The sequence below is a fragment of the Conger conger genome, chromosome 2 (assembly GCF_963514075.1).
Source record: "Conger conger chromosome 2, fConCon1.1, whole genome shotgun sequence".
Taxonomy (NCBI): domain Eukaryota; kingdom Metazoa; phylum Chordata; class Actinopteri; order Anguilliformes; family Congridae; genus Conger; species Conger conger.
Genome location: NC_083761.1, coordinates 27,925,514 through 27,949,241, shown reverse-complemented (window position 1 = coordinate 27,949,241; position 23,728 = coordinate 27,925,514). Strand labels below are relative to the sequence as shown.

General features: G+C 45.2%; 1 protein-coding gene across 2 annotated transcripts in view; it reads left to right on the top strand.

Annotated features, from left to right (window-relative positions):
• skap1 (src kinase associated phosphoprotein 1) overlaps nt 1–20,775 on the top strand; it is a 184,955-nt gene extending 164,180 nt beyond the window's left edge. For both annotated transcript variants that reach the window (XM_061232330.1, XM_061232329.1), the window contains exons 12-13: nt 18,364–18,466; nt 20,379–20,775. In XM_061232330.1, the coding sequence (XP_061088314.1) occupies nt 18,364–18,456 (93 nt within the window). In that variant the 3' untranslated portion in view covers nt 18,457–18,466; nt 20,379–20,775. The remainder of the gene's footprint in view (nt 1–18,363; nt 18,467–20,378) is intronic.
• The last annotated feature ends 2,953 nt before the right edge of the window (nt 20,776–23,728 follow it).

Here is a 23,728-nt window from a genome sequence, read left to right as displayed (position 1 = left end):
GATGGAAGCACTGAGGAGAGGTTGACTACTTGTGTGTTAACACTGAACATAATGAATAGGAGGCAAGGACGGGAGTCCGGGAGCTAAATCAATGGCGCTAATAAACAGTTTTAAGCGGCGGTTTAATTGACGGGTGCAGAGTTGCAAATCAGACGGCGGGGCGAGGCTGTCGAAGCAATGCCATCTTCTGGCTGTGAACGGTGCAGAATACATAGATTATAAAAAAAACTGTATTGATGGATATTGATCTCTCATTTACTGTAAAGATGAACCGCATCCCATCCGTTCGTGTTTGTGTGTGTTTGCTTGTATGTGTGTGTGTGTGTGTGTAAATGTATGAGTGAGAGAGAAACAGCAATAGACGCTGTGGATTATTTGCGTATGTAAACACTGCCGTAAAAGTGAGAGCGGATTGCATTTTCGCGTTTGCGTCGTGTTAAGAAATACCCGTGCGCTCGGAATACTCGGGATCCCGGAGGCGTTGGACACACGGCACCATACTTTTCTCCCTTCGCTGTGTGGCAAGATTTACGATAGCCTTGCGCAGCCATGGGGAACGGGTCACGCTTTCGAATTTCCTCATAACCTTGGGCTTTGCGAGGGCTCCCCGAGTGATAAAAACTCCCTCGGGGGCCGCTGGGTGAGTCTCGGCTGTAATACACCATAATGCGCTGGGATCAGAGGATCAGTTCCATTACAGTTGCATTCGCCCGCGTTCCCCGGCCCACTGTTTGCTCTCTCTAAAACTTACACGGCATTACAGCGGTCATCCTCTGACACAGAGCACGAGAGGGGAGAATAGCGTAGCGGAGATAAGTTGATAAAAAGGAGAAGGAGAGAACAATAAGTATTTGTTATTGTTATAAATATAGGTTACAGGACACAAAATGAGTGCGGTGCTTAGAGGGAGAGGGGCGTTGAGGGAAATAGGGAGCGAGAGAGCAGCGTGGAGTGAGGTGGAGAGAAATAGGAGTGTCTGCTCTCTCTCAGAGGTGCCAGATTGCAGCGCACTCTCCCCATTCCAGGGTTTAACAGATTGCTCCTCAGAGGCTGATTTCCAGCAAATGAACCAGCTACAACACTCCCCCCCCTCCTGCCACCCCCCAACATACACACCCAACTGCCAAGAAACTGAAGTTCCCCAATAACAAACAGGTAGAGTGTGCATGTATGTTTGCCTGTATGTGTGTGTGTGTGTGCATGGGTGGTGTGTGTATGTGTGTATACATGTGTGTGTCTGTGTGTGTGTGTGTGTGTGTGCGTGTGTGTTTGTGTGTGAGTGGGCGCAGGCGTGCATGTGCATGTATTTGTGTATGTGTGTGTGTGTGTGTGTACGCGTGTGTCTATGTGTGTGTGCTTGTGTATTTGTGTGTGTCTGTATGTGTGCCTGTGTGTGTGTGCCTGTGTATTTGTATGTGCATGAGTGTGTATGCCCACATCTGCCTAAGAGCAAGCAGAGGCAAACAGTGGCAAAATAAATAAATGAATAAAGGCAGGAAGCCTGTGCACTCAACTGCATCTTAGTTTCATTTTCAATCTTGTCCCAATTAATTTTGCTGAATTAATCTCCGGCAGGCGGCTGCTGCGGAAACTGCACCCAGCTCTCTCACTGGGGGCCTCCTCCTCCCTTCCCTCCCTCTCTCCCTCCTCTCCTCTCCCTTCTGCTCTCTCCTAGCGCTCAGCACAGCGAAACATGAAATAGTGGCTAATCCCAACATCCATCTGGCGTCTTTACACAATCTCCCCAACTCCCCGTGCCGCGTTTGCCTTTACGTTCGCAGAGCAGGGTGGGGGTGTCAATTATTTGATCTCATAATTAAACGCTCCCTTTGCTCTTACACCTGGCTGTTCTCCCCCCTTCCACTCCCCCACCCCCCCCCCCCCCATCTTTAAAGGAAACGGAATTTCTACCTCTTTCTCCCTCCTGCTCGACCTCCCGATCTCCACTGTAAATCAGTGTACTGAGTAACTCTTTGCTCGATTATACATTTCAATGGACACAAACAGCTTTCATGGCCCAGTGGATACCCGGTCAGCAGGGTTTTGACGGAATGGCTTTTCTGTGGCTGTTGTTTTTGAATAGTAATGAGTCCCTTATTTTGGTGAACCCACTAGTTTTCCAGGAAGTGTGCGTCCTCTAAACTTTTAGCTGAAAATAGACTCCTTTGCATGGGTCAAAGGATCTGAAAACATTGGGAATTCTAAAAAGTCCTGTGTTTAGTGAGTAACTAGCAATTCCATCTCAACTCATGCTATCCTTTAATTTGAGACTTTGATGAATTTGAAATTAGATTGCAATAGATCCATATGATGGATCCAAAGATTACAAAGGTAATGGAAATATTACAGAATATATGGACTATACACCCTTTAACAAAGTGCAAATGTTTTCACTCATTTATAACTGGACAACTACTGTATAAATTGAGGAAATAAAAGCACTTAAGCGCTTTCTGATCCATCCTGGTGTGACTTCTCTCCTTTGAAATATTTGTTCATGAAATGTGGGACATGTGTATCTCGCATGAACTGTACAGGCAGTGTACTGGCCCAAGACCATCACCTGAAGCAGGGGAGACTTTGAAAATGGAGTGTGTAAGAGCGTTACCTAAGCCCCCTGCGTTCTGCGTAACCCCATACTGAACACAGGGAGGCCATACACAGACTCTTGCTGAGTCTTTGGGCTGACCAGGTTGCCGGGACTGTAATTTATTTACCCAGAATCAAAAGGCCCAGCTCCAAAGGTCAACCCCACCACATTCCTCCGTTCCCCCCCAGGCCTCCCTGGCACTGGGGGGAGGGGGGGAGATTTACGACGAGGAGAGATGCTTCCCTACCCAGAAAGACGCTTTTTCAACAGGGCTCCTGCAACACTGTTTCCTTTCTCCGTCCGGCGCGGCCACCCCTGAGCCGACTCTCGCAGGGGAGAGCAGAGGAGAGCGTAGAGACACAGCCGCCGGGGGCCATAAAGCAAGCTGTGAAAACACAGCCGACTCCACATCCTCCGCTAGGGCTGGGGCACCTCCTTCGCCGGCAGCGGAGAACGCGTCGCCGCGTCTTCCCCCCCCCCGCAGCCCCTCCTCGAGCTGGCCAATCCCGCGGTCCGATGTCTGGCCGCCCGCTCGTGAAAACACATTACATTCCGGAACATTCTGTCCATTTGTGTTATAGGCACCCTTAGCCATAGCGACATTCACTTTTTTCAGTTTTATGTCCTGGTGCACATTACCTTTTACACATTTATACAGCTGCCTTTGTTATTCACTGGAGCAGTTTGTGGTAAATTGTACAGCAGCGGTTTCTCACCAGGGACATGGGCCCCTGACCCCTCACAGCCAACACTACAGCCACTAATCCACAAAGCTGCCTATTCAGTGGTTACAGCTTGCCTAGTACTGCAAGAAGGAAAATAAAATGCAGAAACCTGACCTCTTTCTTAAAAAAGAATAAAAAATTAATCTAAAAAGTCAAATTAAATAAACCATTTCTGCAGTAAATGATAAGAAATGTTATGGGTAGCTGCATTTTGCATTTAAAATCCAAGATTCACTTTGAGACTCATACAACTGTTATCACTTTTTCAAACTAATGCTTGCATTTCATAAGTATTAAGGGGATATCGACCTTCATTAATATGGGCGTTAATTTCACTAGCATTTCGAAATGAAGGTTGGTGTCCGGGCAGGGGTGGCGAAGGGGTTGGGGGGGGTGTCATTTGTATCTTATAATGAGTGGGTTTAATTATAGGTACATACCATGAAATATTCATGATTAAAAAAGAAAAGTTAATCAATTCCGTGATTAGGCAGGCCGTTGCTTTGTTCATTAGATGCAGTCATGCCCGTCCACCGGCCTTCTCTGTCTCCCGGCGCCAGGTTGCTGGGGCAACGATGGAACAGGTAGAGCTTTGTTCAGACATCAAGGTTCCAACTGCATAACTGTATTAACACTGCTCAACTAAGACCGTTTCTCATTAACAAAGTGCTGTAGGCAAGCCCGCTTTACTGCGTACTGCCTAACTAACGCAGCCCTCTGCCAGTGTGTCATTACAGAAGTATTGCAGGCCTGGTAGGTGGGCATTAGAAATGTGAGCAAATCCGTCCCCACCTTCGGATGACTCCAGGAAATCTTCATATAAGCAGATCTTAGCTTTGGTATGACTCACTCGTGTCAGCTGCCTCAGTGTGGGTGGCGGTTTGATGTATGACAAAAGTGATTGCGGCCTCTGTACGAGAGCTAATGCTCACATCCTCTTGAGTAAATCATACGGTCTGTGAATATGGCAGGAAGACCACAGCTGTTACAGAATATTTGTAAAGTGACTACATTTCAATGCAGGCAATATTCCAAATACTTCAAATACTTTAATTCAACCATTATGGTACTGTACATACTGCACACGATTTTTACATAAATGCATTTCCATTGATAATATACTGCAGGCCGACCAGCTTGTTCTAAATAAAATGTCCTGCATGAGACTGTATTCAGAGCAGGGTAAAATAGTATTTACTATATAATAAATGAACTGAAGATTAGCTTTGTAAAGTTATCAGTCCAGTCAGGTGAATTGACTAACTTTACAGCATGTGCTTATGTACGGCACAATTAAGTCTGGATGGAAAAGCACATAGTGCGACAAACTGAGAAGCAAGGATCATTGGATCAAACGATAAAAAATTAATGGAAATAGCTGGGTTTCCAGATTTGGTGACGCATATCATGCAGGCAAAGCCCTCAAGTGTGTGCTTTTCTCCTTCGTTAACCTTTAACGTGACCTGGGATAAGATTGAAATATTTTGCAACCATCACTTTGATTTTGAAACCATGTTTTAACCCCTTGTTTGTTTTTATGTCGCCCTGTTTAATTTGCACGCCCATCTCATTGCCGTGACATTGGCTCTCGATCCGGTAGAGCGCAGTCCGGCACACACAGTCCTCCAAAATGGTGGACTTTTCTGGCTGAGCTGCGCAGTCACTGCAGCAGTGGCAGCTGGAATAGGGACACTGCAGCTGCCCAATATACCCAACTCATTGGACGGGTGCTCTGTTGCCATTCCTTCCGACCAAAATACTTCCTCCCTGGGAGATGCTGCACCCAGTAATGCACCACCCCGCTGGGCTACATAAAAAAAAAACTAGGGCATATCCACACCAGGCCTGGGTCAAATACGTAACACTGTATTTTGGATTCTAATACTTTACTGAGCTGGTCTGGTGTATTGGAACCTATGAAATATTCCCCCCCAAAAAATAATAAGAGCACAGAAAAGTATTTGTCCACCAGGCAAGATCAGCACAGAAAACATCCAGGACAGTTACATATTTGCCACAGGTCTGGTTCACACACTGGAACACAGTGCCTCTCCAGAAGCCAATAATAGTATAACCAACCTTTAATTTGTTGCTGTCCCTCCTGTTCCTATGGCTGCTCCTTTTGAAGTATAAGCAAAATAAGTCATCCTAGACCAGCGTCCAACTCCACATCCTGTGGGTCTGCAGGCAATTGCTTCAACCGTGCGCTACACCACCTGATTTCACAAATTAATTTATCTGAACCAAGCAGGTAAAATATTTAGTGAAATCAGGTGTAGAGCGCGGTAGGAGCAAATACCTGCAGACACTGCAGCCCGCATGATGTGGAGTTGTGTAGGGCTGTCCTAGACAAAGGTTCCAAACAATAATTATTTGCAATGGAGCTGGATTGCGTGGATTGTTTGCTTTAGTACATGTCAGGAGAATGGCAAATGTGGTGGGATCCAAGTGGATCTTGAATGCTAAATAATTTAGACCATATGAAACAAGTGATACATCATCATTTAGAGAGTAGATGATTATAAAAATGTGCCTCTTTTGCTGAGGAAATACCATTATCTATCACAACGGGGATTATTTTCTCATTTACATTTTGTGCTACTTTATTAAAATTAAAAATTCTGAAACTGGCGTTTATTAATGTGCCATTGCTGACCATTACGCACCTCTGATAATGGTGAACAAATAACATAAAGATGATTTGATTCAAGTTATGAGTCAGATAATTCACCAGCATTTACATAATGACTAAATAGGGAATTTGGCTAGTCTTTTCAGTACATCGTATATACTGATCAGTCGATAGGGACTGTATTAATATTTAATTCATATTATCTGTCATTGTTTTGAAAATCTGTTCCAACATTTTCAGTTAGAACTATAGCACATTTTAAGATTAATATGTACCCAGCGCTCAATGATGTAGAATAAATATGGCATTGAGAATTCCTCGGTGTGTGTACGTTTGCGTTGTGGGAAAAGTGCCTTAATGGGGGACAGCGACGCCATCAGCAGGCTAATCTTCTGAGCAGGCCTATCTATAAATCTCGCACATCACACAACGCGATTTATTTATGCTATCGCCCCACAGTGTAATTTTGCACGTTCATGAATTTTGTTTTCCTCACAAGGAAGTTATGACTCTCTCTCTCCCTCTCTGTCTCTTTCTCTCTCTCTTTCTTTCTGTCTCTCTCTTCTGTTTCTCTTCCTCTCCACTAGCCCCCACTCTCACGTAGTTGGGGTTTGTCCATCTCTCAGCACTGGCGTATGTCACTACACAAGCTAATTGTGGTCTGAAATGCTTTGTTTCGAATGCACGTCTCCATATTCTACAAATTGCTTGCTACCTGTCTCCTGCTGGCCACTGTGTTGGCCACTCCCTGTTCATCAGGGGAGTGGCCAACACAGAGGCCACCTTTTTTGCCCTTCCGGTCCTTTCTTTCTGTCACTTGTGTTGCCAATTCACAATTTAGGAAACAACTGAACTTTTTAACATTAATTATTTACAAATTTGGAATTGAATAAAATAAAATACAAAGGTTATTTTAGATCTAAAGGGTTTAATGTTTGTGTCATGTGCTTACAAGGCAATTTATGTTTCATAAGCTGAGAGACACATACTGTCCTCCCACAAGGAGGGGTGGAAATCTCCTATAGACCTTCTTTTTGTGTCTATCCCTCCTATACTCTCTCTGTTCCTCTCTCTCTTCTATGTTCTACCCCGTTTTCCTCTCCCACACCCACATATATTGCTCCTCTCTGTCTCCTGCTGTCTGTCACCCCTACCCACACTGGAGCTCATTAGTACAGTGCATCAGCTGGGTTGTGCCACCAGGTCTGTCCACAACAGTGTCTTAATCGCTGCTACATATTTAATGGGGATGGATGGATAGCTGAGCCCCAGTGCACAGCTGAGTGGCAGTAAGGACCAGAGGCAAAACAAGGCCACAGAGCTGCTCAGAAGCTGAGGCTGGTCTTCGCTCTGTTCCCGGTTCTCGGCTCTTCCTGTGTTCCTCTCTGCCCTTTTATTAACATTTTGTAAGTAAGGTGTGCTTGTGTGTGTGCTTGTGCCTGCGTGTGTGTGTGTGTGTGTGCATAGAGATGCTAGAACAGGGCTCACTCAGGCTGAATGGTGTGTTGAGCCAGTGAGAGATGCAGCCCCATATCACCAGCAGACACCACTGACACCTAGTGGCCACATTACAGCACCATTTTGAAACTTCACTTTTTGTCGCTTCAGACTGTCAGCTCTCCCACACTTCAGTTTCTCCCAAGTTTCTTGGTGAAGGGCTGTGTGTCACAAAAGATAAACAAATCTCATTCTGGATGATGAATACAGTATATTTCAAAATCTGAATCAATCTACAGCTGTGAGGCAAGCCTTTAACAGTACAGGGTTTCAGTAAGCAAGAAGCACATTTGAAACAGCTATTTACTATGTTTTGAGCACTAATGCTTATCGGTTCAATGAACAATGAGGCACTCGTATTGTACATTTGCATATGGCACATTTCAAAATGGCGTTTTAACAGTCACAGGCTGCAGTTATGACAGGGCTGTTAGGTGTATGCGGCTGTCGTACGTGGAGTGTGTGCAGCGGTCGCTGGCAGGCACACCCTCCAAACGAATGACCCAGCCGGCCTGCCCAACGCCCTCGAGGTCGCGCCCTCTTGAATGGAACCAAAGAGACGGGAAATGGAGAGGAAGAATGAGAAAGGAAAAGCCAGGGAGAGGGAGGCAGAGGGTGATCTTTAGCCCCTAGTGTGCACTCTTGTCGCCCTTTCTCTCCCCCTCTCCTCTCTCACACACACACACACACACACACACACTCATACTTTAAAGACCTGGGATGCTTTGTGGTAACAGACACCTAAAGGCATTCTATTTGCCATCCGGGTGTTGGCTGGGGGTGAGTCTGGGGTTCGGGGGTCACGCAGAAGGCAGCGGTCAGCTCCCGGTCAACTACAGTAGCTCATTATTCAGCCACAGCCCCCCCCCCCCCCCCCCCCAGTCAATAGCCCAGAACAGAGCGTCGGCAGCCTCTATCCATTCTCCCTAATCATTATAAATGGGAAGCCACGTAAACAGCTATCATTACAGACACTCAGCAGCACACACAAATCCACTTTAAACGGCTATTAAGTTAAGGAGCCATCCGTAATCCCGGGCACAGTTTGGGGGGAAAAAGCGGGGGTCCGCTTTGCTTCTGCCCACTCGGGCCGTCCGCACAGTCCATCAGCTTGAACCACTACATGCGCCGCGAGTTTAGCCGGTGTTTTCTTAACCGCCGCAGGATCGAATATTGCACATTTTCAGCATTGTTACACTGACAGCCCCCATCCAAGGGTCGTCATAATTTTTCAGACAAGTGGTTTGCGGTGTGCTTGCATAAAGATTCGTTTTTTTTTATTATTTCTTTTCTGAATGTACCAACAAAAATGAAGTGATGAATAAAATCAAAGGCAATAAATTTAAGAGCTTGAAGCGGCTTTGCTTTACTGCCCAGTTTCATCGCTGTGTTTAACATCAGGATGTAAAACAATAGAGTTCAGATAAGTGTTAATGTTTCTGTTTAGTCTGGGGTTCCTTTTGGAAGACACAACAAGAGGGGTAATTAGCTTAGCCTGTGGAAAGTCTGTTTATTTGTTGACGGGTTAGAAAGGGTAGCCGAAGAAAAGGCGTTGTTTGTTTGCACCTGTGTTTGTGTTGCGGGTGGGAAATGATAAACAGGAGCGCTGCTATGTGCTCTGCTGGTGTTCTCCAGTGCATAGGAGAAAGGAGGGGGGTGTGTGGGATGAGGTGGGGAGGGGGGAGTGGGGAGTGGGGGGGGCACATCCAGGCATCGGGTTCAGCGGCAGGGCAATGAGACACTTCCTGCGCTCCATCATGCTACAGGGCCCTGCCTCAGTCAGCTGGTGGCCAGGGGCAGACGCCCTATGTGTCATTCTTATTAACACTTCTGCCTCTGCATAGGAACAGAGAGGGAGAGAGAAAGGGTGCGAGTGTGTGCGTGCACGTGTGCGTGTGTGTGTGTTCATTATGCATCATACACGCACACACGTGTATGCCATCCATCCACAACCCGCTGGGAAAGTGAAGGAAAGAAAGAGTAAATGAAAAAGACAGTAAGGAGAGAGATAGAAAAATGATAGAAAGAGCACATAAGAGGGGTTGAGCACAGGAGGGAGATGCAGTGCTGACTGAGAGGAGATAAAGCAGTGGAGGGGGGGGGCTAAGCTGTCAGTATTGCGATGATGACAGCAATGTGAAGCTTCATCCTTGCAGGACAGGCTCCCTCTGTCCCCTAATATATGCAGCATTAGATTGCTCATCAAATCTCTCCATACCAGCTCATGGTTAGCAGCCGCCTGTCTCTGGGATAGGGAGCAGTGGGCACATCTTCTTCACCAGCCCCTGCCAGCCGAGTAGTAAACAAATGACATCACTGGCACACCACAGGCATTGCCATGGTGATTGCGCCCCCTCTCTCTATTTCCTGGATACCCCGTGGGGGTATCTCTATTAGCTTCCCTCCCTCCCTCTGCTCTGTGTCCCTCACTCGCTCACACTCTCTCTCGCTCTCTATCTCTCTACCCCATCCACCTCCTTCTTACCCCATCAGCGGCGGAGTCATGCGGAGGTCAGAAGGAAAAATGGAGGGCCCTTGCAGCATCACGCTGCCGAAACGCTCGGCCCGAAGCCACTTAACACGCCCCCACCCAGCTTCACAGTACATTTTACGGGAATGATTTCTTGTCCTCCTCCCTCCCCCCCTCACCCTTCACCCTTCTACCACCCCCCCTCCCCCCCCATCATTTAAATTTCAAAAGACCCCACCCAAAATATGGAAAAACAGAAGTAAACACTGGAATGGCTCCGGAGATCTGCTGCTGGAAACAGGAACAACGTAGCGGGATATAGTCCAGTTGCCATTGAGACAGACGGAGAGGGGAACCTGGTGTAAAAAGGGAGAGCCCCAATGTGCTTCAAGCCAGATACTTACTATAAGGTGCTCAACAGCCAGGACAATAAAATAATACACCTTACTCTGAAAAATTAATGGGGACTAGCCTGAAATAAGGAAGGCTGGAGCACGGAAAGCTCAGAGCAAAACACTGTTTAATGCAACAGGGGGAATGACTGACATTTCAATGTCTTCCTCGGAGTCAAGAGTGAGAGAGGGGAGAGGGGAGCCTTTTTTGTTGTGCCGTGTTTACAGATGCATGCAGCTGTGCCACCTTTCGCTTTGAACCCTTTGCTCAAATCGCATAAAAACGTGGAAGTTCAAAGCAGATTTATATGTAATTCGGATGAGAGTCGAAAAAGTAATTGCTGCGGCTTGCTGCAGTGAAGCAGTAAGCCTGTTGTTTTGGGCCCTGAGGGTCTTTATTGCAAGAGAGCCAGTATTCTCAAGTGGAATGTTATCAATAAATAAGTACAAATAGTACAAATTGCGTGGCTAGCCAGTTAGCTTTTCTAGTAATTGTTTCACGGAAGATTTATTAACTTAACTATGTCACATTGTTATGAGTCCTGTAAATGTCTTGTTTGTAGAGCCCACTGCCTGACATTGCACGGTGAGTTGATTTATAGAATAGGACAGTGACTGAGTGGGACATGGGGTCAAGGGTCAATTCAGAGAAAGGCTAACTACTTCTCTCATCACTACTGATCAATAGCACTGTACTGTACCTGCAAGGGCAGGACTGTTTGTATCAAACCCAAAACCGATTCATTTGTTCTGAAACTTGCTGCAAACGTTACTAATTTCAATAAGTCATAGGTTTTACATGTTGTTGGTGTGATTTGTTTTCTCAAAACACACTGTCATAATTTTGTGAAATACTTCCCACCCCCTTGAGCAAAACAATATAAATGTAATGCCACTTTACTTTTACTATTCTAAATTACAGTATTTCAATCAAGCATATTGATTCAAGCTCTTGAACAAAAGCATGTTCAATCGCCCAGGAAATATCTCTAATAACAGTCCTGCATCCTGCTGAAAATAAAACCAATGGATAGAGAGAGAGTAAGAGGGAGGGAGCAAAGGGGGGATGTAACAGTCATCGGATTGATCAATTCTAAATGCACCCGCTCTCTCTTACGACATGCGTACTCTGTTTGAACTCGTCATTTTTCCAAAAGAGAGAGAGCGAGAGAGAGAGCGAGAGGCTCTGCACGCTTCAGAGTCTCGTTCAGGGGCTGGCACGCTGGTGATTTAGAAGTATATTAAAATGGCGATGTTGATAATCAAAAAGACCTTTCTCGGGGAGAATTTAAGAAACGCAGCACAGATGGGCAGGGGAGATAAATAAAAATTTCCGTCACATCGGTCGGGGAAATTGCGTTGCGACGCCCCCGGGGGAGAGAGACTGTTTCTCTCCTACCCTTTGATGCCCCCACCCTTCTGTTTCTTTTCTTCTATTTTTTCCATCGTGCCTTTCTTCTGTGTTTTCCAGCAGGGTGGCACAGCCCCTCTGCTTTCCGAGGCAATTTTCTCCATGAAAGAAATCTTGGGTTGTGATTCACACAGCGCCTTCTGTAGAGCACCTCATCATTTGAGCCAGGGATAGCTCATCTTTCTCACCCTCCTCTTTTTTCTGCATTTCTGAGATTCTTGCTCTCATTCTTTGCTGAACTCTCCGGTTCTCTGTTCAATGTTCTGTTCCATTTGGCTCTATGGTCATATCTCACCCGGTGAGGTTCTTTGAGGCTGACTCTTTAATCCTCGTATGCCAGAAAGGCGTATTTTGTTAATGTCATACATAAGGGCAACCTCTTTGCTCTACTTTGCCTCGCTAAACAGACTGCACTCTTTCGCACTGTTAAAAAACAAAGATAATGCTCCAGTGTTTACTGTTTAGAGCATGGTCCCTACTGAAATCTGACGGGTAGCTTTGGATTACTGTCACTGAGTTTCTGGAAGATTCTGTTGTTAATTGCCTTTTGTTTCATATCTTTCCATAATTGCTCATGCCCACTATGCACTCCCTCATATTGTAAGCGTGGTTCCCCAGACGGAAATCTCTCCTGCCAGGGTGGCTGCCAGGCCTGTAGACAGACTCCAGGCACCAACACGCCCTTCCCTGGTCTCCATTCAGACGGCCCATATCACCGTTCCTCTACACTCACTGGCTCCTGCTTTCATCTCCTTTGATATTCTGTATTCCTTCATTTCCCCATTCACACTTTATAATTACTCAAGCATCTGTGTTTTTTTTGGCGTGTGTTTGTGAGCGTGTGTCTGGGGGTGTGCGCGGGAGATACCAGGGTTACAGTCTGCTCGTCAGCATTCAAACAAAGGAGATAACAGGAGGACCAGGCCTGGGTCAATTGTGTAATTGTTTTTGGTTCAAACACAATTTTCTACACTTTACCGAGCTTGTCTGGTGTATTGGAACCTATGAAATACTCTTAAAAAGTGCAAACCCTGGATTTTGGTCCTTGGTTGACCGAATTGCGCCAAATGAGCACAGACAATATTTGACTGCAAAACAATTACATAATTGACCCAGGTCTGCAGAGGACACTGTGTTCTCCAAGACCAGACGGAGACCCGAGTGTCTCGGTATTTCGGAGAAAAGCTCGGACCCTCTGCGGACATTAGCGCAGGGTGCCGGGGAGAACGTCAGAGGTTCCATGAGATGGTGTCATTCGCCAGCCCCTGCAATCCCTCACCCATCAGGGGGCGCCCTCCAGGCCTCGTCCATCAGAGTCGGGGTCTGTTTGTCATCCCTGCACCCCAGCTAAGCGCCGCGTTGGGCAGCATGCGTTTGAAGTTCTGGGGCTGGGCGAACCAGAGCTCCTGGAGTGTGGATTTATGCAGAGGGGTTGCTAAAGGCATGCCAGGGTTCCACCAAACCTTCCAGAGACCAGTTCCCTCCCCGTTTATCACCTCCAAGCAGGGCTGCTTTGGATCAAGTTGCTCTGTCTGTGGCTGGAGGCGCCTGGAGGTGGACAGGACCTGTACTTTAGCTCAGCCGCCACTATCACCATCCTCGAACTCTTCAGCTTGTAGACGTTTACTGTACCGCAAATGACTGTAGCACGTTAGCAGGCTAGTTTTCATTGCTCCTATTACCCCTTTATATGACCGCCATTTTACCTGAGGCCAGTCGGCACGGCATCCTAATCTCTCTGGCACGCTGCAGCCTTTCTCCCATGCAGTTTCAGTTTTGCGCCTTTCCCTGGCCTGTCAGTGCCAGACAGACAGATGGACTGTGCTCACACACCCCCTCTCAGAACAGCCAGCAGATAAGCGACCGACTCTCCACGCTGTCACCGTCTGCCGGTGCCTGCTCTTTTTCTCCTCCATGAAATATTCCCCTGCTCTTTAGCGGAGTATCGATCCAGGAGCCCAGCCATCGTGGTCCCATAGCCTTGGCTCCAGAGGCTGGAGTACTCCGAGTCACAACAGAGTGGAAGGTTGTTTGCACAGCATGCAAAAATAAACCCGAATGGAAACAGAGTACGCGGAGTGTCTTTGTTGGTATTGCCGAAGCATAAGAAGGCAAGACGAGGCAGTTCTGCCAATTGAGCGGGCAAATGTGAAGCATGTGTCGGATGAGACGTTAAACCGAGGTTCTGACTCACTGTGGTCATTAAAGATCCCATGACACGTTTCGCAAAGAGTAGGGGGTTCCCCGGTGTCCTGGTTAAATTCCCAACCTGGCTCTTTCAACCTGCCACCTAATCATCCCTTCATTCAATTGGCAAGAACATTGTTCTCTCCCTCTTCACCTCAGCTAGTGTGTGGAGAGCGTTCTGGCGCAAAATGGCAGCCGTGCATCACCCAGGTGGGTGCTACACATTGGTGGTGGTGGTTGAGGCGAGTTTTCCCCTCATCACTGTAAAGCGATTTGAGTGTCTAGAAAAGCACCATATAAATTCAATGATCTATCTATCATCATAAGAAGTGGCTAACTCCAGGACTGGAGTAACTGGTGGTCCATCTGCAGAAGTAGTCCCTCTCTCCCCCTCAGTCCCTCTTCAGGGTGCCATGCTGAAGGGTTTAAACAGCTCTAGCTATCTTCAACTTAATGACTAAAAGGAGTTGAATGACAAGTTAAAATCGTGTGCATCACCAGCGATCTGTAATTAGCCTTTGATGGACAAATAACCAAATGTGACAAATATGTAGGCAAAGAAACCTTAATATAATAATTATTATTATTACTATTATTGTTATTATTATTTAATGTCATTGTTGGATAGAGTGGAAAGTTAAAACCCGGGGAAAATTTATACATGCAGTAATAATTTAATGGAGGGAATTCTAGAGGGAAATGTGCAACTAATATTATGGCCATCTGGCCAACAATGTTCAATTGCTGGCAATGAACACGGTTATGAGAGTCATTTTAAATCATACTTGAAGTAATTGAAATGATGAAATCAAAGTCAATGGGGTGACAATGAGGAAACAGATGAGCCGATAGTGGATTGGAAGGTTGGCTTGGTCAGTGCCCTGTGGATAGAAGATGTCTGTACAGTTAAGAGCCGGGCAGACAGTGCAGCGATATGCATCACATGTAGGAGACTCTCTGCCAGTTACAGAGCCTGTGATAGATGTGGCGACTGTTTTAATAACTACAATACGCCTTCATGAATAAACAGTCCAGGGATTGATCTGCCCTGCTTTGAAAGGACTCCAGTGGTCTGATTGGCTGGGGGTTCATTCATGGAGGTGCTGAAGTGCTATTCTATTTGTGTGTGTGTGTGCAGGTGTGTGTCTATGGCTATGGCTATGGGATGGTATGGGGCTTTTATTTTAACAGGGCATGACGCTGCAAGAAGTTGGAAACCTCCAGTGAATCACCGGACAGGCCCTCACTAGACATGTTGGGCAGGTAGTTGGGGGAGATGGGGGCGGGGTTATTTCAGGAAAAAGGGCCCAGCCAGGTTAAAGAGACGGGGCGGCGACATTTTACAGGGATGTGGCCCCCGACAGGGCAGCGGCGGGGTGTCTTGTGTGTCGTCAGCAGAAGAACAGCAGTGTGGGGGCGGAAGGCAAAGCCCTTTACGGCAGGCTCGAGCGGATTCGGGGGGACCCGCTTCGAACAGCTCTTGGGGTAACCACCCGTGGAGAGGAGAACACAATAAAGTTGCTCCGGGGCAGTGGAGATGTGGACCCAGTAGTCCCATTAAAGCGGGCTGCTGCACCCCAAGGTGTGTAGCGCGGCCCAGAGTGCAAGCTCATTACGGACCAAGAGTAAGGAGAGCGGGAGAGACACCTGATAAATAACCAATGAAGAAGTTGGAAGAATGCCTGGGTGCATCAGCTCCCGGCTTTATTTTTAATAGTTTAATAAAAATTACCATAATTAACCAACATCTGTACTATTCCGGGTGGGTGCAATTTGGCACCCGAAGATGGGAATTTAAATATTATCGCTGCAGGTTTAATGTTGTTTTAATTCATTCTGGCAAGCGCGGACAGTGTGGGGGGAAAGGGTCCTGTTTTTCGAGGGCCGGGGCGTTGGGGCATAGGCCGGCTGTGCTTTTACAGCTGGAGAAGGGGCCGCTCATTGTCTTTTCACGTTGCTCATCACTTTCTTTATGCACTCGTTCGTTTATTTACCCTCCCTCCCTCCTCCCCCGAGCACGGGCGAGTCCGGCGGAGGGATGGGAATGGTGGTAAACAACGCAATCTGTACTTTCTCATCCCCCCCACACACACACATGCTCTGGTGCTGCTGGTCTGGAAGGTTCCGCAAGGGATCGCTGGAATAATCGGCTGGTTTCAGAGGGTGACATGACATCACATGCCGACGACATTAGAGATGGGTTTGCTCTCTGTACAAGAACTGTCTCTTTTGACTTGGTGGACTGAATTCTACTCGCCGTAGGTCATCTTCTGATGTACGAACAAAAGTTTTTGCCAACAGGAGAGTTGAAAAAAGGAAAGATGGCTCTCTTTGCAGGTGCTCACTTGCATAATTAATCACGGTCTTTTCCTCAAGAAGTCGAGCCTCTCTTGGTTTCTAGTCTAAATGTGTAACCCTGGGAGTTGAAACTATTTCTGCCTTTTTTAACGGGCAAAGAGAGAAATGTCTCTGATTCAAGTAAAGATGATGGGCCATATTGACTGCGCCAATGTGCCATGCAAAGTTTATTTGGTGTGTGGGCAGGTGTAAAATGGTCTGGACTATGCTCCACTAAATGGTTGGCATTTATATATATATATGTTAGGAGCATTGGGGGTTATGCATCTTGCTCAGTGACACATCAACACACCCAGGGTGGGATCAAACTGACAACCCTCCGCCTGCCAGATGAATGCTCTTACCACCTCAGCCAATGTCGCATATTGCGCGAGTTCGATTAGCAATTTCCGTAGTCTCTATGAATTCAATGGAAGATGAGGATAAGGTAGATGTTTCTCCCAAAAAGTTATTGTGTGGCAGGTACAGACTTTTCTTTTTTTTATTATTCAAAAATCATAAATAGTCATAAATAAGATAAAACTGTTTGAAAATCCATCCAACGTATTTTATTCTGTCAGATTTTCAATAAAGCATCAGCAAAAATGTTTATTATGGGCTAGTTTTAATTCTCCATTAAATCTGTTGCTAAATAGGGGAGACCGGGGATGGTTGTCACACTTTTTACTCACTTGTAACTCAATTTCAGCGCGTCATATACAAGTAATTTCCACACTAGTGCAACCCTTTAAGTCTCAGGTAATAGTATGTATACATTATATTCTCTTGCATTAATATTAGAAAAAGTTTGAAACTCACAAAGACACCTGTCACTTTGTGACAGCCCCGTTACTGGGTTTTGTTTGCATTATCTACACCTCTTCCCTCACTCGTCATATGGTGTTTCAATGTCAGGACTGTAATATACTTGCCAAGAAAGGCTCTGACATCCAGTAGAGCAGTGCTGATGCACTAGGAATGCATCCAAACCACATCTTTCAAAACTGACAAAATTACTTCAGGGTAGCAGGAGGGCAGCCTAGTGGTAGGTAGGACTGGCAGTTGTTGCTGGTTTGAGCCCCCAGTGGGTATGTAGGGATGCCGACTTGCATCTGGAGAAATGCAGTCACATTCCTAAATGAAAACAGAGGAACTCTTGAGTAAGGCCCTTAACCCAAAAACTCCTCCAGGGGCTTTACTCCTATTCTCTCTCTCGCTCTCTGCCATTTCTCCCAGTTCATCCTTGAAAAAGAGAAACATGTTCTCAATAGACCTCCCCTGGTTTAATAAAGGATGTAAAAAAAAAAAGTTAAAAGTTGCCATATTGCACAGGTGTTTGGTTACAGACATCCATATGTGTATGATGGGTCAGACACAGTTCTATTTTGATCTTCTTTTTACGCCAGAAAACAGAGCATTCTTATGATATTGCTGCGAGGGTGAAGCACAGTGATGCCATTATGACAACATTATGAGAACAATTTTTTTCCCCGCTCTGTAGCGTGAGTTTCAGTGCTCTCCAGCTGTAATTGGGTTACTGTACAATAAAGACGGGTAATAAAGAGTATAGCAATGCCACCACGCAGAGAAATATGGTGTTGATCAATCCTTCACCCCCAGGCCCTCATACACCCTCAGTGCCCCCTATCAACCCCCGTGGCAGGAACAGGAAAATATATCACAATCAGCAAGAATGACACACCATTTTAGACACATCTGCCATCTGTGGATTCAGCAGCTGTGCTGCTTCTGCGTGTGTGAGGAATACCACAGTGTGTGTGTGTGTGTGTGTGTGTGTGTGTCTGTGTGTGTGCCTGCGTGCGTGTTTGTGTGTGTGTGTGTGTGTGTGCGTGCGTGTATGTGTGTGTGTGTGTGCCTGTGTGCGTGCATGTGTGTATGTGTGTGTGTGCCAGCGTGTGTGTGTGCATGCGTGTGTGTGGATGTGCGTGCATGTGTGTGTTCTTGCGTGCACGTGTTTCCCCTTCTCTCCACCAGTACTGAGTATCTTATGTACTGTTGGTTGGCTTTTGCTCTCTGTTTCTGTCCTGTACATCTATTTCTGGTTCCTCTTTCTCTGTATTGTGTTTATAAGGTTGTGTTAGCGTGTATTTTTGTTTTCCAGGAGTATAATATCCACGGATGGTGGGTGGGGGAGCGGAACGGCAGCATCGGAATCGTCCCAAAAGACTTCCTGCAGCCTGCCTACATCCTGTGATTTCTGAGAGGTACCACAACCTTTGTCACATATTCTCATAAATCAAGTGACAGTGGAGGCACATTTTTGTTTTTCAAGGATCAAATTTCCCAAATGTACCCTGAAAGTACAGTAATGTTCTCTTTGGTTACAAATAAGTACGTTTTCAAAAAAGTTCAAATTAAGTATCGCTGCCTAGGGGTACAATTTTATGTACCTATAGGGTAGCGGCCCAGTACTGACAAGCATATTTACCTTTTTAGGCACTTTTTTTACCTTTATTTCTGAGAGAGCATTCTACCTGTTGTGTATTGCCAACATTTAATTAATACCGTCTTTATAGTTTATGTCATAGTACTATGCCTGTGTATTACAATCCAGCTTTGACAATTCATTCTTGTCTAGTGTAACTGCCATTCCCCGACATTAGTTGGCACCACTGAACTGCGACTTGCTGTAATGTACAGTCTTGTGGCACCTGCTCAACAGCTGAACTAACGTTGAAGGTCTGTGAGCTGTGGGGGGAACTTGGCCCCACAAACAGTACCAGACAACTGTGCCGAGACTCACTAAACGTATACTCCACCTGGTGGCTAAATGTAGAACTGCATGCCAAACCAAGAATAAGGAGAAAACCAGCTTTGGATACGCTATTTCTGAAAGGTTTTGCAGGATCACAATTATCATGAAAAAAGCAATAATGGATGTTACCAGGAAGTAGATTTTTACATAAGTCACATGTATTTTTATTCAATAGATTTAGACACTAAAGTATATTTTTGCAATAAAAATGCAAAAAATATTATTTCACATCACAGTAAATATTTGAACCAAAATGTTCTAAAAATCCATATTTTACATTAGTGGAGGCTGCAGATCATAAATTACAATGTAGAATGACATTTCCATAATGCAGGCAATACTGAAAAAGTTTTAAATTGAACATTTGAAATCAAATAAAAAAATCTATTCAAAACCATGCAAAAATTAAATTAAATCTCAAACGTAGAATCTGGTAGCCTCAAACTCAACCTCAACATCTGATGTGTTAACTGGGTCATGGATCAGCCGATAAAACACATTACGGGAGGATGAGAAATAATCATGTTTTCTGGCATTAGAGACTCAACAACGGAATCGCATTAATACTGGGTTATAGGTAGCAGCTCCACCATGTGAAACACAAACATTGACTCTTGAACCACAGTAATGACATATTGATTTTTTTACAAAGTGAACAGCGAAGGGATGAGATGAAGGGGAACACAAGCACACACACATGCATTCAGTCTCTCTCTGTCTCTCTCTCATCCACACACACACACACACACACACGCACGCATGCACACAGACAAACACCACATCCTTGTTCATTCACCCACGGCCCAGTGGGAGAGATAGAGCTTTAGGAAATAAACACAGACAAGGTGCCGTAAGGTGCCATGGTGTCTTCAATGAGATATTCTCAAGGGCACCATGAAATTCCACTGCTTGTGTCCCTCTGAGCATTTCACCCATATACCGCAGAGGGAGAGAGAAAGAGAGAGAGAGGCGGGGGGGGGGGGGGGACTCACACACACAAGGAGGGGCACTCACACCGACAGCATGTGTCCTACACTTAGGACACTTACTCAGAGTAATCAGAGTGACTCATCAGTGTGCTCACACACATTAGTACTCATTATCTACAAACACAGGCAGACTTCATAATGAGAAACTGTCGCACTTGCATCAGTTTTTTCTACGTCCTTGTACATAATTATACCTACAAAGGCAGACACCAATAGTGCATTTCAGTAGATTCTAAAAATGTATTGCCTTGGTAATGGGCCATGTCAACTATGTTTTATTCACCTTGAAACAAACACGTACAGTATATACAGTAATGTATACTTTGTACCAACAATCCTACTTCTATAACAATCCTTTTCAATTTGTTCTAGGTCTCACTGTGGCTGACGCAGTAGGAGGTGCAGTGAGCTAAACACTTGAATGCTGAAGACTGAACTGAGATTGCTTTTATTGTGTGGAATATGCTGTTATATGTAATGCTGTCACAAGTACCCCAGACTGATTTTTTTGTAGTACGATGAAGGACTTTACATTTATTATGCGAAACCCATAATGGAAACACAGCTATCCTGAACCACTCCTTAATCATACTAATAAAATTTGATTTTAGATTAATCTGTTAAATGCCAGTCGCAGCCATATGAATATGGATTTGTATAAAATTGTGCCTTTAAATGCAGATTATTTTCAGCTGAGAATATGTGTTTGCGGTGATGTTTATCTTAAATGTCCATGCTTTTTTTTATTAGTAAAGGCCCTTTGTAATAATTGCTATTTCGTCTGGTTTTTATGCAATAAGGATCAATTGACAAAACACATTGCAGTTACGTGCTGGCCACTAGGTGTCAGGAGTGTTCTAGAATAGGACTGATTTTTTTCAGTCTACTGGCCTGCATCAAGTTCTGTATGTATGAATACACATACTAAGAATCAAAAGAAACTTTATTCACTCTATGTCCTAGTAGGCAACCGTTAGACCCTATTTGTATTGTGTCCAAGCTTTTTTCATATTGTGCAAAGTATAATTTCATACCTCTAAATAACCCTGCCTTACTATGTAGAACTTATCAATGTAATATTTACTATAATTAGAACCTAGCCTATTCTGGATTCTATATAAGTCTTGAATTTTAAGTCCTGTAACATTTTAACTGGAATACACACCCTAGGTTTGCAACACCTTTGCTACAGTTGCCTTTACCAAAGGTGTTCAACCAAGAGACAAATTAATTTGGTTAATGAGGCTGGGTTACTGAGTACATGTGCTCTTGAGTATGAGTTCTGTGTGTAATTCCCAGACTTTTGAAAGGTTTTATATGTACTTTAGGCACATTTTAAAGTATACTAGCCCATAGGCTCATTATAAATAATATATTTGCCTGCCATTTGGTGGGTATTTATAAAAACAAGCTCTCGATCACATTTTTGGCCTCTGATAAATATCAAATATGCCTCGGTGCTCATCGTCTGAAATACTACAGATATCATTATGCGACCAGCTGGGGTTCCCCGCACTTTTCAGTTCCTCAATTCATGACTGTTCATCAATCCGCACTCGGATAATGCAAATTGTTTTACTTCCGCTGCCTGTGGTGCACATTGCTGATTTGCGGGTGATTTCTGCCCACTCGGGTGCCAAATTCCAGGAGACTCCCAGACTTTTTGGGAGAGGCGGGATGCCTGAATAACACGTCTTCATTATTACGTTATATAGCTGACGCATTTATCCAAAGCGAATAGACTAAGCAGGGGACAAACCCCCCTGGAGAAATGTGGGGTTAAGGGCCTTGCTCAAGGGCCCAACAGCTGTGTGGACCTTATTGTGGCAACACCGGGGATTGAACCGCCAACCTTGCGGGTCCCAGTCATATACCTTAATCGCTAACCACTAGGCTACCGGCTGCCAGGCTTCAGAGCTCTCTTGAAAGTCTCACTTTCCACTGCACTGTCTTTCATTAGTCCTCTCAGCATGATGCCACCATTCATCTCATTCTGTATCCAGCCTCCTTTATCTGCCGAACGAATCCTTCCCCTCTTTCAGAATCCTTCACCTCCGTCTCTTTCTCCTACCGGCTTCGCATTTGGCCACGCCTCTGCACGCATCACTCCTGCCCTCCTCACGGTCTCCTGACTGCGTTCTCCTCCCCCTCTCCACAACTCTCTGCCACAGGAGGATGGGGGTGATTAGGAAACTCTCCTACCTAACAGGCCCCAGCAGTCCCTGTGAATAATGGGCTAATTAACTCTATCAGATGGGGGAGCCGCAAGATGAATTTCACTACCGCTCGCTGACTGTTCTCGGAGAATATCCGCCCCGAAATGTTATTTTCTCCGACAGGAGACGTGTCGGGGCCTGTGTGGCCTTGCTTTCCTTCCTGGTCCACACTAGGGGTCTAGGCACTGGACCTGGTGCCTGTGGATTTGAAGCCCTACAGGGATAACATGGCACTTCGTTCCCTTGATGAAGTGAAGAATGTGTGCCCGACATACAAAATGCTGCTTATCTACACATCCAGGGATAGTCTTTCACAAACAATCCCTCAAATGCATCACACAGACCAACCAAATAACAATTCCAAAGCACAAATGCAAATAATTGAATGTTTTTCAAAACATTATGAGGTCCCACCAAAGCACATTTACTGGGAACCCCTCTGGTCGCAAATAGACGCAACCGATCAAAGCTGCATCTGAAACTCAGACATATGTAGGCTCAAAAACTCCAAATTGCTTTGTAGTTCCAATTTGGAAATTACAATTGGCTATTTGCAACCACATCAGTGTTGTTTCTATATCACCACACTATTGATTCGGGAGGAAGTAAACATCCTCGGTTCTCCTCTAAAACATGTCTCATCAGCCTGGTTCTTTTCAGATTGCGGCCCACAGCTAAACACACAGTGGACTCGGAGCCTTTTCTAAATATGGCTTTGGGATGTAATCCACTGGTGCCCCATCAACCAGTGTGGGATACTCGAAATCAATGAAACGTGGACAAACTGCCATGAAAAAGTATCCTTCCTTATTTCCTTTATTTGTCACACTTAATGCCTTCAGATCTTTAGGTAGAATGTAATATTAGAATTATTATTTTAGAATTATTCAATTTATTTAATGAAAAACGTTATCAAATACTCAGATCACCCGTGTGGAAAAAGTAATTGCTCCCTTAGTTAATCAATCAACCCATTAACCAAATTTAGTTGATAATTACATTCAGCCGATTGACACAGCCAGGCTTGATCAAAGCCAGTTGAATCTAAACCCCATTCATATCATGTTTTAAAAAATATTTTATAGGAACTTGCATAAACATGTCAGTCCGCATAATTACCCATCTGATAACTTGCTACAACAGTTCACTTGTTACAGTACACAAAGTATTAAACAGTTGGGAGGTAACTTTGGTGAATTTATTTTTCTCACTCAAAGTCACCTATGTTCTCATGTCACCTTAGGTAATTTACCACAATCAGCAGTGAAAAATGAAGACCAGAAACCTCTAATGAAGCCGAACATCTCGTTAGTTTTTCGCCCCTCTTCTTCGTCCATCTGAAAATGAGAGAGGATTCCAGTCCCCGGGCTAGAATGCATTACACGGCTCAACCGGCTGCTAGATGCGTTTTGCACATTTCTATTTCGCCGCCATGCATTATCCCACAGTGGGTGACAGGAAGAGACGCAGGGCCACCAGTCATCCACCCTGACCCCGCAGGTCGAC